General features: G+C 31.9%; 1 protein-coding gene across 1 annotated transcript in view; it reads right to left on the bottom strand.

The window, feature by feature from the left end:
• Nucleotides 1-3259: 3259 nt before the first annotated feature.
• The window catches only part of LOC139512823 (uncharacterized), a 102194-nt gene continuing 88602 nt past the window's right edge, over nt 3260-16851 (bottom strand). Inside the window, exons 64-78 of the mRNA XM_071300752.1 lie at nt 16182-16295; nt 15438-15572; nt 14998-15063; nt 13499-13564; nt 12358-12545; nt 11937-12034; nt 11409-11548; nt 10927-10982; nt 9135-9282; nt 8225-8301; nt 7534-7644; nt 6547-6714; nt 5774-5914; nt 4289-4370; nt 3260-3739 (exon numbers count right to left, since the gene is read on the bottom strand). Coding sequence (XP_071156853.1) covers nt 3599-3739; nt 4289-4370; nt 5774-5914; nt 6547-6714; nt 7534-7644; nt 8225-8301; nt 9135-9282; nt 10927-10982; nt 11409-11548; nt 11937-12034; nt 12358-12545; nt 13499-13564; nt 14998-15063; nt 15438-15572; nt 16182-16295 — 1731 coding nt within the window. The 3' untranslated portion in view covers nt 3260-3598. The remainder of the gene's footprint in view (nt 3740-4288; nt 4371-5773; nt 5915-6546; nt 6715-7533; nt 7645-8224; nt 8302-9134; nt 9283-10926; nt 10983-11408; nt 11549-11936; nt 12035-12357; nt 12546-13498; nt 13565-14997; nt 15064-15437; nt 15573-16181; nt 16296-16851) is intronic.

The following is a 16851-nucleotide window of genomic DNA, read 5'->3' as shown; positions in this document are numbered from 1 at the left end:
AATTCAACAAATGTGAGGTATCTGCCACCTGTAAAATGTGTAATAAAGAGGACGAGACGATAGAACACTTCCTAATCTCATGTACTCATCTAGAACTGAAGAGAGAGCATCGTATTAAAATACGTGAGCTATTACTGTCTTAGAAAGTTTGAACTATAATATTTAACATAAGTTTGGATGTGAACTTAATCCGTTATAATTATAACCCATACTACCTTGTGAAAAAAATTGTCCAGCATATTTTTCAGTTGTAATCTCTATCCTGCCTTTTTGTCACTCTTTTCAGTCCTGCCTTTTTTTCTTTTTTTTTTTTTATAGTTTATCCTGACTTTTTTTACCCACAGTGTCATCCTGACTTTTTTTACTCAAAACTCCTGTCCTGCCTATTTTTTTTTCAAATATCATCCTGGGGATTGGATTTATTACTTCATTCTGAAGGTGTGCCTATATTGGTTAGCAGAATATATGAAGATACAGAATACAGTGATAACAAACATACCTTAAAAATCTTTAATACATGGATAAATGAAACACTCCAATGACTCATAAACGATCAAAGTAAACAATACAAGAAGAGAGAGTGTACACATTATTGACTGAAAATATCTAAGGTTGAAAACTTATCTGTAACGATTAATTATTTTGGCGAAACCACCCAAGGCAGTCACCACAAAAGACGCAACAATGCACACAGCAGTTTGAACATTGAACAACTCCGCTCCATATTCCATAGGTGAACCACGAAAATAAATGTTCAACGAATGACAAATGTCCTATAGGCTTTTATGCAGACTTCGGCAAAATCAAATATCAACAAACATTAAAGTTTTCCTCAATCCACGAAAATAAGTGAATCCACAGCACTAGAAAAACATTAAGAAATTTATCTGTGACTTACCCATTAACGAACCACATTCCATCATTCAATTAAGCAAAACCAAAACAATATTTCCAGTACATAAAATCATTTAGGACAACAGGACTGCCAAACCAGGAATAGCTGCCCCCAAAAAAAATATGAAAATCGTATACAGCTAACATCCTAAATGAACAGATTGAATCAGTTTTTACATCAGAAATAAAAGATTCTTGACTAGATAAACAGGTAAGCCCTCATCCAATTATTTCAAGCCAAAACACTGCTACACATGGCATATAGTAAATGTATTTAACAACTACAACCCAGACAAAATCCCCCCCCCCCCCCCCCCCCCCCCCCCCCCAATCTTTTAGTTTCCATAGTTTTCAAAATTTTAGATAGTTATTAACCACTATATTCTATTTTCCATCATGATTGGTTCCTAGACCACAGCTTAATTTTCAAACTACCATGTCTTGCTGGTCATTTTTTCCCTGTGTATTGTTTTGTCTAATATCTGTTTAGCAATTCTCTACTTATTAAATTGTAGTTTTTCAAAATATTTACAAAAATGCTATGTTTGGCTAAAAATCATCATGTCAGGACTATTACATCTAGAAGGCATTCATGCACAGTTTGCTTTATATATTTTGTTTGTTATAGGTCTTGTATCTTTGATAATTTTTGGTTATAGGTTTTACTGCTTTAGCAACAAGTCAGCTGTCACATAACAGTTGGAACTTCACTTTATGAACATTTTCAGTACTGTCATATGTAACCTGTTAATGATAGTTTTAAAGGTATGGTTGACAGTTACATTTCATCCTTATGCTTTTTCAATTGGTTATGATGGCTTAGTTGGTGGATGGGCTGTTCATCAAAGCCAATTGTTAAACAAGGCACACAAAGGATAATAATGACCAAAGAGAAATCCTGCTATGGGTCTTTTCTGGACTAAACATAAAAACTACAAAGTCAGTGCTGCCACTAAAATGTTACAGGGTGTGTGTACATGCATTCTACATGTTACATCGACTGGAGGTCTACTCAGGTCATTTCCTTGGTATCAGGTGTAGATCCACTGGTCTTGGGTTGCATGTTCATTGATATTAGGTGTGGATCCACTTGTCTTGGGTTGAATGTTCATTGATATTAGGTGTGGATCCACTTGTCTTGGGTTGAATGTTCATTGGTATTAGGTGTGGATCCACTTGTCTTGGGTTGCATGTCCATTGGTATTAGGTAAGGATCCACTTGTCTTGAATTGCATGTTCATTGGTATTAGGTGTGGATCCACTTGTCTTGGGTTGCATGTTCATTGGTATTAGGTAAGGATCCACTTGTCTTGGGTTGCATGTTCATTGGTATTAGGTGTGGATTCACTTATCTTGGGTTACATGTTCATTGGTATTAGGTAAGGAACCACTTGTCTTGGGTTGCATGTACTTGCATTTATAATACTGTCCTTATGTGAATATGGGACACTAACATAATGCTGAATGAATGCTGATCTCTGGTAGTTACATCACTACAATCAGTATACTTAATGAAGCAAATGGCCACGAATATGAATCCATTCTGTCAAGTGGAGAAAAGACAAACTAGACTAAACTAATAAAGATGTAACACCACTGGATATATTGCCTTATGATAATAAAGATGTAACACCACTGGAAATATTGCCATGTGATAATAAAGATGTAACACCACTGGAAATATGCCATATGATAATAAAGATGTAACACCACTGGAAATATTGCCATATGATAATAAAGATGTAACACCACTGGAAATATGCCATATGATAATAAAGATGTAACACCACTGGAAATATTGCCATGTGATAATAAAGATGTATCACCACTGGAAATATGCCATATGATAATAAAGATGTTACATCACTGGAAATATTGCCATATGATAATAAAGATGTAACACCACTGGAAATATTGCCATATGATAATAAAGATGTAACACCACTGGAAATATGCCATATGATAATAAAGATGTAACACCACTGGAAATATTGCCATATGATAATATAGATGAACACCACTGGAAATATTGCCATATGATAATATAGATGTAACACCACTGGAAATATGCCATATGATAATAAAGATGTAACACCACTGGAAATATGCCATATGATAATAAAGATGTAACACCACTGGAAATATTGCCATATGATAATAAAGATGTAACACCACTGGAAATATGCCATATGATAATAAAGATGTAACACCACTGGAAATATTGCCATGTGATAATAAAGATGTATCACCACTGGAAATATTGCCATATGATAATATAGATGAACACCACTGGAAATATTGTCATATGCTGATAAAGATGTAACACCACTGGAAATATTGCCATATGATAATAAAGATGTAACATCACTGGAAATATTGTTTAATTACATTCAGCTGACAATAATTTGTAAAGGTATTTTAATTTACTGAATGTCATTATTTGTAACAGCAGTATATATTTTATCATTTTTTTTAACTTATGAAAACAGGTCTAATTTGGTTTGTATGAATATATAAGTTTATGTTAGTAACCCATAATGTCTATGACAATTCAAAACATTAATCTGAATTTCAGAAATATAAAATTATAAAATTCTGATTAAATAAAATGTGAATGCCGTATAATTGATAAACACATGAAGTCTTTACATATTTTAACAAAAGAGGTAAAAAAAAAAATGTTCAGGAGCAGTGATATTCCATGCTACAATTGTAACAGCCATTTCTCCACAGTGTCTATACTATTTTTCCTCCACTTGATATTAGCCTGTACTGTCTCAATAGCCTGTTTGTAAGATGTTTTTGCTCTGTGAAGATCAGCTATTGACTCGCCAAAATCCAGTAGCTAAAAAATAAAATGCCATCATTCTTTTTAAAATGTACTGAAAATTCAATTCACTCATTAGAATGAATAAATTTCCAATTGTGATTTTTTTTCCCCCACCATATGGCTTAGTATTTGAAAAATAAACCCTATGTGAACAAAATTCAGAATTTGACCCTACCTATTTGTAGCTCTTTCAATAACTTATATACAAACATAAATCCCATAGTTTAAAAATTAAATTAGTTATAACATACTATCTGTACAGTATGACATTTATAACTATGTGCAATCCTGGCAGTTAAATTCAGCTTTTTATTTTATTAAAGCCAACAATGCAGAAGAAAAAAAATCACAAAATTTAAAATTGATAGTTAACATTTCTATAATCACAGCAGAATTTTGTTTGATTTATCTCAAAGTCAAAAGACTTACAATAACTGATTCAGACATTCCTTATTCTTTTACATATATCATTTGTCATTTTTATCTTCAACTCTATCATACTCACATATTCACAGAACTACACTAATTTTTCAATCGTAAGAGCAAGATATTTATAGTACAAACCTGTTGCAATTCAAATTCTGTATTAAAAACTCTGGCGACTTGTTTAATAACTCCACCACCATTCCAATACCCTGCTAAGTAACTGTAAAAACAAAATAATTCCATACATAAGTCATTTATGAACACTGATATTGTAACTGGAATTTAAGTAAGCTACAATATAACCAACACCGGAAATCAAATGACCATACTGGCCATTTTTTCTAGCTCTCCATGTAGGGTTTTAAGCAAAAGAAAGTTGTATGCATCTTTTAAATGGGTAAACATAATTTTAGATGCCATTTAAACTCCTTTGAATGACTTTTGTTTATGTATATATAGTTCACATAACTGAGAATCATTAAATGTGAGGTCAGTTGTTTTCCATAGAAAAAAATTTGGGTTCATGTTTATCCTAGAAGTCAAACATATCAGGGTTTTGTTGAGTGTATGTAGGGATTTTGTGTCTAGAATTACTGCATCATATATCCCATATTTTCAATCAAGTAAATACCACTTTTGCAAGTATTCAATATTTGGTTGAGGCAAAAAGAATGGAAACAAAATTCAGCATTTTTCCATTTATGAAGGGGCATAACACCAGACACACCTAATTTTGACATATTACTTTAACAGTATATCTGAATTTGCTGACTTGCAAGCCTAATATGCTTGAACAGTCTTAATTCTGTACTGAAAACTACATGTAAAAATATTGAACTCATTCATCAAGTAAGCAATCAATTTAAAGACTAATCAAATTTCCATAAAAAAGTAAAACCAAGTTTTCTACTGACTATGCTAAGTACTTGCACATCATGGATATCCCACTTTGACTGTACAAAGTTCCAGGCAATAGAACGACCAATCTTATTACTGGCTACACTAGGTACTTACTCATCATGAATATAATCCCACTTTGACTGTACAAAGTTCCAGGCAATAGAACGACCAATCTTATTACTGGCTACACTAGGTACTTACTCATCATGAATATAATCCCACTTTGACTGTACAAAGTTCCAGGCAATAGAACGACCAATCTTATTACTGGCTACACTAGGTACTTACTCATCATGAATATAATCCCACTTTGACTGTACAAAGTTCCAGGCAATAGAACGACCAATCTTATTACTGGCTACACTAGGTACTTACTCATCATGGATATAATCCCACTTTGACTGTACAAAGTTCCAGGCAAAAGTAGGACCAATCTTATTACTGACTACACTAGGTACTTACTCATCATGAATATAATCCCACTTTGACTGTACAAAGTTCCAGGCAATAGAACGACCAATCTTATTACTGGCTACACTAGGTACTTACTCATCATGGATATAATCCCACTTTGACTGTACAAAGTTCCAGGCAAAAGTAGGACCAATCTTATTACTGACTACACTAGGTACTTACTCATCATGAATATAATCCCACTTTGACTGTACAAAGTTCCAGGCAATAGAACGACCAATCTTATTACTGGCTACACTAGGTACTTACTCATCATGAATATAATCCCACTTTGACTGTACAAAGTTCCAGGCAATAGAACGACCAATCTTATTACTGGCTACATTGACCAGAATACTTCCTGTTTCTTGTTTCCTTATCTCTTCTGGGGTGATAGCATACTGTAAATATCTGGAAATCAATATCAGAAATAAACATTTACAAGAAAGTTAAACATTAAAATAACTGTCTAGGTTTCATTTCTCAATAAATAAAAAATCAATTGTTCAAGTGCTGGTTCTGGTTTGGTAGTTTATATACATGATCAACACAATCCTTATGTTTAGAATATTAAAGTATTCCATAAACAGGATGTAAATCAGCCGTGAATATGAAACTGTGTCAAACTAATTGCATGCTTGATTTGTTAAAATGTTTTATCTATTGTTCAAACCACCCTCCCTTGTGAATTCTTTTCAAACTATTTTGAAAATAAGTGATAGCTATGAATATCAGTACTCCAAAAGATCTTCTAATTTTTTTCAAAATCAAATGATTAATTTAATATGTCCTTGTCTACTGCTTCACTTAATTTGTTGACATGTTATTTTTCTTGCTTTGCAGATGTGCAATCATTTTTTTAAAATTTTCAAAACACTGAATGTTTAGCATACACTGGGTAGCAACCAAATAATGTTCTGAATTGTTGCCAGAATTTTTTCTTTATTTTTTAAGATGTCAGATGACCATTATAATTTCAAGTTTTATTAGAGATATAGACTAACATTGTTAGGATGGCAATTTCCTACAATATCAAAACTTACCTTTGTAAAATCCATGGTACCTCACTGCAAGCCAACGATCGTAATAAATTATCTGTTTCTGAGGCCGTTGTAGATTGTTTATATTGTCTATAGGCAAAGTTCCATTCTTCCTCTCCACCTGTCCTTATCGCTGTACAGTAGATAATATATCTCATATCAGGATTTATCCTGCAAACAAAAGAAATGTTGACTAAAGTCTACCATAAGTGACCTGCTAGGTTTTGAAAAAAAACACCATATCTTATGGTTTTATGTTGTTTTTTTTTTAGTAGTTTAAATGCTTCTTTTCTATTCCTGTTTAATTTATGACCTTCAGCTGAAAGGTTTGACGGATTGTTTGACCTTACAATGTCTGTTTGTCATAAGACAATAATTATATTCCTTAAAAATATACAATATCCTGCAATTCTGTAATTTTTTCCTTATATCTAAAATGCCTGAAAATTTACTTTTCAAAATATCTGATAAATACAATTACTTTCAGATATATATATATTACATAGGTTACGGTAACCCTTAGCTGACAACCTCAAGCATACAGAAATCATGGTGCATGCAAAATTGTGTGCAAAATTGTGTCAAGCTTTTTAGTCATAAATCTTACAATATAATTACAAGATACAAGTGTAAACTGCAAGTTATTTTGAGGTAGCCTGTTGGTCAATATAAGATGACAATTACAGTATTTTAATTATAGCACATTCTTAGGACAATTTTTAAAAGTTTGTAAATATGAGAGTTACAAAGGACGAGGAACAATCATTATCTTTTTTCACATCATTAAATTTCTGATACTTAAGTGTTTTGATATACACAAAAATAAATCCTTTTGGCACTGGACCATTGTATATCAAGCTAGTCAAGGACATGATCTCTTCAAACCACCGGACATCTTCTCTTAAGGATTGAAAAAAATTAAAATGCAGACTAGTTATACCCCCCCCTCCCCCTCACACTTTCAACTTTAAAATGTTTTCACTGTCTCACTTATTATCTTGAGGTTTTTTCATCCAATCATCAAACTGTCTTTTTGCATCAGTTATACATTCTGGTAGATCAAAATCACATGCTATGCTGGACACCTCTGACATCATGTATCTGAAATGTATCAAAGAGCAGAATCATGTTATGTCAGATAACTCAATCCTTATGTACTTTTTGGGATTGAAACCACTTATTCATAGCCCCATTGCTTTCAATGTTTTGGCAATTTCAAGCATCTATAAATATTTTGTCATAAATTCAAAAAGAAGTTGCAATCATTTCATAGTAAAAATATAACTTATCCCGACTTGTGCTGAAAAGTTGAACATACCTTTAACTGTGCACTGGTTCCCAGAATTTGGGAATTATAAAAATAGGTACTTCTGATCTGAGCAACAGGTTGTGACAGGGCTCTATTGCCAGTCAAGGTCGTTAAAAACTTCCATCATCATGAGCAACAGGAGAAAAGTGATAATTCTAGTTAGTTAAGATTGGATTTAAACGCGCCTGCTACAATTAGGTTTCAGATTTGCAACTTATGTGTTGACAGGCTATTTATCATATCATATTTAAATATAATTCAGTAAAAATAAAAGTTGTTGGACAGGAATAAGTCAGTAGTACACGTAATAAAGAAATAGTGTGAAATAATATAATGTTTTACAATGAGACTGTTATGTGTATGATAACTTACGACTGTAGATGGTTCAGGCCTGTGTTGTTCAAACCAAACTTATCATATGCTTTATCAACAAGCTTCCTCATCACACTCTGTGAAAGATGAAATCAAGAAGATTATAATCACATGTTATTATTCTGGTCAATAGCAGTTAGGAAAAAATCAAAATGAAAGAACCATGAAGCAGTAACTATTTACGTTTTCTAATAACCTTAAGGCATGGTATGTACACTTAAAGGTGGATGAAAGATCTTTTAAATTCTAAAATACATACTTCCTCATATTTGAAATATAATCCCACCCCCTAAATCTCTATAGAGTTAATAGTTCAGTATTATAAAAAAAACTATGCCATTATACTCTGTTTAAAACGTATTATATTCAGCTCAATAGTTTGAAAAATATTCTTGTTATCATTTCTCTTGATAAATTGTATAACATCTCAGTTTGCAGAAAAATCCTTTCCCCACTTTTCAGCATTGCTATTTCACTGTCTTTTTTTCAATAAGTTATGATAATTGAATTATTGTTTTCTAGAGTAAAGGTACTATTCAATGGGTATTAATTCATTTCAATTCAATGTTTTGAAAATATTGGTACATGGGTAATACATTGTAATGTTACAAAATGTTGAGATAAGTTCAAGGTCATATATTGTATTTTAAATGTTTAAAAAAGACAAATTGAAATAAATTTTGTTTAAAGAAAATTATGTTACAGACTTTGTTAAGTTGATCAGGACAAATTATAATTGCCCTAAAAACTGGATTACAGTACATATCAAATATAATTTGCAAAACTTCTGAGATGAGACTAAATTTTCTTTCACTTGTGTATTTCTTAGAATTCTAAATTACAAGGTTATCTTATATTTTTCATCTTAGTAAAGATGAATACAAGCCTTTTTTTATGTCAAATAAAATACCTTAAATTTTCCGTAATAATTTGACTTTGACAACATGTTTTCTAAGTAAGATAACTGTTTATTAGCTGCTGTACGTGGTACATAATCCATTTCTTTATCTAAATATTCAATAATTCCTAATCCAATATCAGCATTCAGTTGGTTGGCCCTAAGAATATAAAACATTGAATATAACACAGAGCTAAACATATTTATTCAAAAAGAACGACTATTTTAATTGAATACATTGAAAGGATAACATGAATTATCGGTCGTCCCACTGTCTATACCACTTTGTTCAGCTCTTAATATTATTCCGTATCATGTCTTTGTGACGTCAAATACGTTGACCCGGACATTTCAGCGACGTCATAATGTTTGACCCGACGTTAATAACTTTGACCCGAACTTATCAAGTCATCTTTTGTGTCCTGGTGAAACAAAGAAAACACTTCTGAATCACGCAAATATAGCCCGATAAATCGATTATCAGATTATCTGCATATTGATATTGTAAAATATCAGCTGCTTGACATTATATGAAGGCTTTTTGATCTCGTTCGCTACGCTCACTCGACAAAAAGCTTCATATTATGTCTCGCAGCTGATATTTTACGATATCAACATGCAGATAACCTGATAATTGGTACTTACAATAAGCTGTTGACACAGAGATATATCTCCTCTGTATATAATTTTGATAGTAAAATGTAAATATAGGAAATAAAATAGCAATACTTTTAACATGTAAAATATGCAAAAATTTTAAAGTCAAAAGAAAAAAATTGAGGCGCAGGACCAAATAATCTCAATGGAAATTAGATTTGTCAATGCTTATACAACTGCACACCAAATATCTTTTTGGATTACTGTTTATAGTGGTTCCCAACAAACTGACCTAATCATAAACTCAACATTCAAATGAAGCAATTGTTGAGGGTGAAATAAAAAACCTCAAACCAACCAAAATATCTTTAAAAGTAGGTCATAAAGGTTTATTTTTCTTTACATATAGTATATTTCGATAGTGCAAATTGGTAATAACTTATTGTGTCCAAATTAAAAGAAAACCAACAAGAATGTGTCCAAAGTACACGGATGCCCCACTCGCACTATCCTTTTCCATGTTCCATGGACCATGAAATTTGGTAATAATCTAATTTGGTATTAAAATTAGAAAGATTATACTATAGGGAACATATGTACTAAGTTTAAAGTTGATTGGACTTCAATTTTATCAAAAACTACCTTGACCAAAAACTTTAACCTGAAACTCCCACTTTCATTTTCTATGTTTAGTGGACCGTGAAATTGGTGCCAAAAGTCTAATTTGGCTTCAAAATTAAAAAGATTATATCATAAGCAACAAGTTTACTAAGTTTCAAGTTGATTGGACTTCAGCTTCACCAAAAACTACCTTGACCAAAAACTTTAACCTGAAACTCCAACTTTCATTTTCTATGTTCAGTGGACCGTGAAATTGGGGTCAAAAGTCTACTTTGGCTTTAAAATTAGAAAGATCATATCATAAGCAACTAGTCTACTAAGTTTCAAGTTGATTGGACTTCAGCTTCATCAACAACTGCCTTGACCAAAAAATTTAACCTGAACGGACGGACGCACAGACAAACGGAGCCACAGACCAGAAAACATAATGCCCCTCTACTATCGTAGGTGGTGCATAAAAAGAGATGCCCTTACAAATGATAGATTACAGTGGTTAATTTATGCCTTCATGATACTTTTATGACCATAATTATAGACTTACCAAGTATGTAAGTAAAGAATCATTTATTATCTCTTTCAAACTTACCTACTAAAACTCCATGCATCATTTATTAATTGAGCTCTGTTGATTGCAGAAATTTCCTTTAATAGAAAAACAATTCATATGACATAAAAACTGTTTTGATTGCAGACGCTATTAGGTTTCTTTAGTAAAACCGAAACAAAAGTTCAAATATATTCAGTATAAACAATATGGTATTTTGAGTCCGGGGTCACTTTTCCAGGGGGCCACAATACCATATCACACCAGGTATCTGATGAACAACATTGAAGTCTATAATATTTTTTTTAATATATGTAAATGAAACTGCAAAGGAAAAATTATTTACATCCTAATTTTATAAAATGGAAAACATGTTAAAAATAATTCCACATTATTTAGTGGTTTACTTCAACACATAGAGATCCATGTTGAAAACTGATAAAGTCAATGAAATCAAGAATTAAGCCATTTTCAATACTATTATTCCTGACAATCCATATGAAAAATTCTTTCTGAAATACTACCGTATGATTTGTTTTTAACTGGTTGATAATAGCTCTCCAGTTCTGTTCTGTGTAATTCACTCTGTATACACCATATTGTCCAATGTTTGCTACCACCCACGATGTACCGTCTTCTTTTGGCATTTGCAAAGATGTTATATCTGAAAAGTTCCATTGCAAAGTTTAAATGAGTCAATTCAATACATGTGCTGCAACTAAAAATGGGGACTTGTACAGCATATCACATCTTTTCTTAATTTACCAAATAATGTCCTATACTTAATTTATCAGTAATTGTACCATTGAACAAAAACACATCTTTACTTAATTTACCTGTAAATGTATCATTGAACCAAATTACATCTTTACTTAATTTTCCTGTAAATGTATCATTGAACAAAATTACATCTTTACTTAATTTTCCTGTAAATGTATCATTGAACAAAATTACATCTTTACTGAATTTACCTGTAAATGTATCAATGAACCATATCACATCTTTACTTTATTTACCTGTAAACGTATCAATGAACCATATCACATATTTACCTGTAGTTGTATCATTGAACCATATTATATCTTTACTTTTCTTTACAAATTGTTTCTCTCCACTGTTTGTTAGAGTTACTGGTATCCACCACTTGTAACTGAATCAGGAAATCTGTCTGAAGCGTGAATCCCGTTAAACCGGGACTCATCGGCGAAAAGGTTAAAACTAGATCAATATCTGCAGACTCAGTAGTAGGGGCGGGCATAAAAAACAATTTGGAAAATTTGTAAAGTTAACAGTGCATGTTTGTTATAACATATTCAAATTGGGAGATAACTGTATTGTATTTTAAGCTCCGACAGCATCAAATGATGATTTGATGGTTGTATTTAAGTTAACTGGCTACACGTTTAATGTCATTAAAATCTCAATTATAACATTAAGATGATTATCAAGCCTTTCTTATTGCGAGTTTCTTACTTGTAAGGAGATTTATATAACATTGGATCCTTAGCCTCTGGGTTAGTTAGAAATCGTTTCTGTGACAGCCTAACTTTGTCTTGTGCTGTAACGGTTACCATGACAACAGGATAGTTCATCTGTAGTAACCAAGTGTCCATTATAGTTTTGACATCTGCTGGCAGAGTTACTTTATCAATCTTGGCTTGCTAAAAAAAAAAAGATTTTTTTGAGAAAGTAAAAACTTGACTCAATTACAAGTACTGAAATCATCTGAAACTAAATATAAAGCCTTTACCAAAATTTTATCTAAATATCAGATTGATATTAAAAATTAAAGTATATTTGGACCATGTAGCATTAAGGTAATTAACTTAAAATCTAGAATAAATGTTTGAAATAGTGATAATCAACTACAATCTATTAATCCTATATCCTCATCCTCAGGTACTGGTGGTGTTCTAAAGGTGTGTAAGGTTTCATAAATAACCTATTAGTCAATTAGGAGGCTTATAAGAGAGACTGTGACAACATGTTGCAATATTGGAAAGGTTGCGAGCAATTATCTCCCCTTTAATATTTAGTATTATATTCCTTTATGAACATCCTCCAATAGTGTTCTGGAACTATGTACAGTTTCTGCAATTACTGTAAAGCTCTTTTACAACAGACACTTAATCGCATAGACAGTAAATTCAGAAATTATTGCGTTGTTTTTATTATTGCGAAAAATGCAACAGAGTTATTATATAAATCACAATAATTTAAACTCGTATTATGCATTTTTTGTTATAAATTAATTGACTTTTATCAATATCACAAAAATTAAAATTACATTTGATTCTAAAATGACAAAAGAGCAATAATAAATGCATGCAATAATTTCAGAATTTACAGTAACAAAATTGTAGTGGGTAAGTTTGATTATCTCCCCTTAAATATTTAAGACTGGTATAAATTTTATTTTTATATTCTTTATCAGCTCACTGGAACATGGACAGGCAGGCAAATGAACAGAACAATTCCTAAATATCTTTTAAGACTTTGGTTGCAGAGTTTCACCAGAAAGTTTGATAAAATTCTTAGTACATGTATACCACAAAGTAAAGAAAAATATTAAAACTGTTCACTGACAAATACGTTGTGAATATGTTATACTTACTGTATTCAGGGCTTCAGAAAGATCATTGTGGTCAGCATTCTGAAACTTTCTGTTGTTTAAATATCTCTATAAAACAGAAATATAATATAAAACTCTATGCAAAAAAATAAGTCTATAAAGTTATAAGATTTACATTAATCAACAAAGAAATATACAAAAAAATTGTATCACTATAGCTTTATTGATTCCAATATCAATGGGTTTCTTCTCTATATCTTTAATCAGTATAAGTTTCATGCTATCAAGCATGGGGAAACTACTAGAAACCATTCTTATTTTTTTCCCCCATTTTTTTATAGTGATTTTGATCAATGACTTACCCAGAAAGACTGAGAGACGGTCAGATTGATGAACTGATCTTAACAATGCTAACAATTTATTTTTAGGAAGCATCAACTAGATTCAAAGAAAACAAGAATGTGTCCTCAGTACACGAATGCCCCACTCGCACTATCATTTTCCATGTTCAGTGGACCGTGAAATTGGGGTAAAAACTCTAATTTGGCATTAAAATTAGAAAGATCATATCATAGGGGACATGTGTACTAAGTTTGAAGTCGATTGGACTTAAACTTCATCAAAAACTACCTTGACCAAAAACTTTAACCTGAAGCGGGACAGACGGACGGACGGACGGACGAACGAACGGACGGACGCACAGACCAGAAAACATAATGCCCCTCTACTATTGTAGGTGGGGCATAAAAAAATCTAAGACAGCTAAAGGACAACACAAGTCTTCCAACAACAGACAGATGTTTACCCACTAGGTCAAGCTCCATCAGTCTGTCATTAAAACAAACCATAACCAAACAAGAATGTGTCCACAGTACACAGATGCCGCACTCGGACGGTCATTTTCCATGTTCAGTGGACCATGAAATTGGGATCAAAACTTTAATTGGCATTTAAATTAGATGGATTATATCATAGGGAACATGTGTACTAAGTTTCAATTTGATTGGACTTCACCTTCATCAAAAACTACCTTGACCAAAAACTTTAACCTGAACTTTGCACTATCATTTTTTATGTTCAGTGGACTGTGAAATTGGGGTCAAAACTTTAATTTTGCATTAAAATTAGAAAGATCATATCATGGGTAACATGTGTACTAAGTTTAAAGTTGATTGGACTTCAACTTCATCAAAAACTACCTTGACCAAAAACTTTAACCTGAAGCAGGACGAACAGACAGACGAACGAAAGGACAGATGAATGAACAGACAGACAAACATACGTACAGACCAGAAAACAGAATGCTCCTCTACTATCGTAGGTGGGGCATAAAAAATTAATATGACATAAATAAAAATTGACTGAGGAGGTTCCATACTTAGAACAGGCACCTGTAAATGTGACTGTAGTGTTAAATAATTTTTCATGCAACTCTGTTAAAATATTATATGGTAATAAAATATTATATGGTAAGAGTTTGATTTCACCAATGTCATCTACCAAATGTTTGTAGTGACTACTAATGTGGATAAAAAACTTACTGATAGTCCTTTGCTAAAGGTTTCTTCTCCTAAGAAAAATCTGGCCATTCTTATCACACTTCCTCCCTGTAATTATAATATTATCTTTCTTTTAAATATAATTTATTAACTTGATATAATAATATAAATACTGCATTCTATAATTTAAATGAAATTTATCATATGGCAATAAAACTGAACAATCATTCTACCTTTGAAAGATATTCAAAATCTATTAATATGTATTTCTTTCTGTTAGCAGAGTATGTAGTGCTTACTTGGCGTGCTGGAGTTCACCATGGGTTTATTGTTTGGAATAGTTTTGATCACATTCTGTGTCGTGAACTGTTTTTGTTTCTGCTTTTTTTTGCTCATGACAATGCTTGTTTTTATTGCATTTACAGGAATTGATAGTTCCCTTTGTTGTTGTTTTTTTACTGCTAATAAAGATTGATATTTACCTTGCTGTATGCTATGGCATGAACGATATTACTTAGTTCTTCTAAACTTGTTATAGGTACATATATCGGATGAGAAGTCACATGACTATCAAAGTCTAAAACTGGGTGCAGATCCTCTATTATCATATGGTCAAACTGAAAGTGAAAGTACTATGAACATACTAAACAATTAACAGAATTATATATACTAACAGATTTTGACTTTCCTATATAATTAAGCATAGTTTAAGAAAAACAGTGATAAGCAATTAATATATCAAAATTCTTTGTATAAGCTTCTCTTTAATTGATTGATTGATTGTTGTTGTATTGACCCTACTTTTAAGCACCAGTTTTAGGCTATTTCATGGCAACCAGTTTTTATTGGTGGAGGAAGCAAGTGTCCAGTGAAAACCATTGCCTTCAATAGGAAAACTGGCAATCATAGTCAATTAAGATTGGAGTCCAGTGCAGCCACATGAGCGGGATTGGAACTCACAACCTCAGTGTTGACTGGCTAGTGATTACAGTAGTAGAACTACATAGACCACTGGTCCATTGAGTCCCCTTTCTGTTTGATCTCAGTTATCAACATCATTACACTTTTGCCTTAGATATTTCTGTATGATAATACCCAAGATACCTCAGGGATATAGGTTTTTCTAAAAAATTAAAAGAAGAATGTATGACGTATGAAGTTACAAGTTTAGGTTATTAACATTGCCTATAAAAAAATATATTAATTCTTCTGCAAACATTACTTACCATTTTCCAATCTGGGAAGATATGGTCTGTTCCAATATATTCCATAAATGTAGCAAATCCTTCATTTAACCAAAGATCGTCCCACCATTTCATTGTTACTAAGTTTCCAAACCACTAAAAATTATAATTTAGAACTGTTTATTCTATAAACAAACATATGCAATTGCTTAATAGTCGAGCATAAAAAACTCTAATGAGCGGAAAAAAGTAATCTTGTCCTAAAGCATTTCTAAACTAAAGTACCCAAAATATTTTGTGTTAGCCCAGTGCTAGTTAATTCTTTTTTCCTGATTAGCAAATTTATACTATTCACTAATCTGTTATTTAATTTTGATATAATTTGCTTTTGCTTTATAGTTTCAATAGATTAAAATTTTTAAAGGAGAATGTCCTCAACATCTTGGTGTTAAAAATGATAAGGATAAACCAAGGCTGTTTTACAGTGAGTTGCTTGTAGGTGTTATGGTAAAATTTTACCTATAGCTCAACCTGTTTTTAAAATTGTCAACACAATAGGGACATTTAAATTGACCATGCAGTTGGTATTGTTAGATTTAAATATACCTTGATTCTACCTGTACAGATTTTTATTCACCTAACCCAAAGTTTCAGCATGCTTTTTTCCTGAAGATTTTCTTACCTAGGATTATTCTATTAAAAATTGATAGGG

This window comes from Mytilus edulis, chromosome 2 (genome assembly GCF_963676685.1).
Source record: "Mytilus edulis chromosome 2, xbMytEdul2.2, whole genome shotgun sequence".
NCBI classification, from domain to species: Eukaryota; Metazoa; Mollusca; class Bivalvia; order Mytilida; family Mytilidae; genus Mytilus; species Mytilus edulis.
The sequence above is the reverse complement of the archived record's forward strand: the minus strand, read 5'-3'. Positions and strand labels throughout refer to the sequence as shown.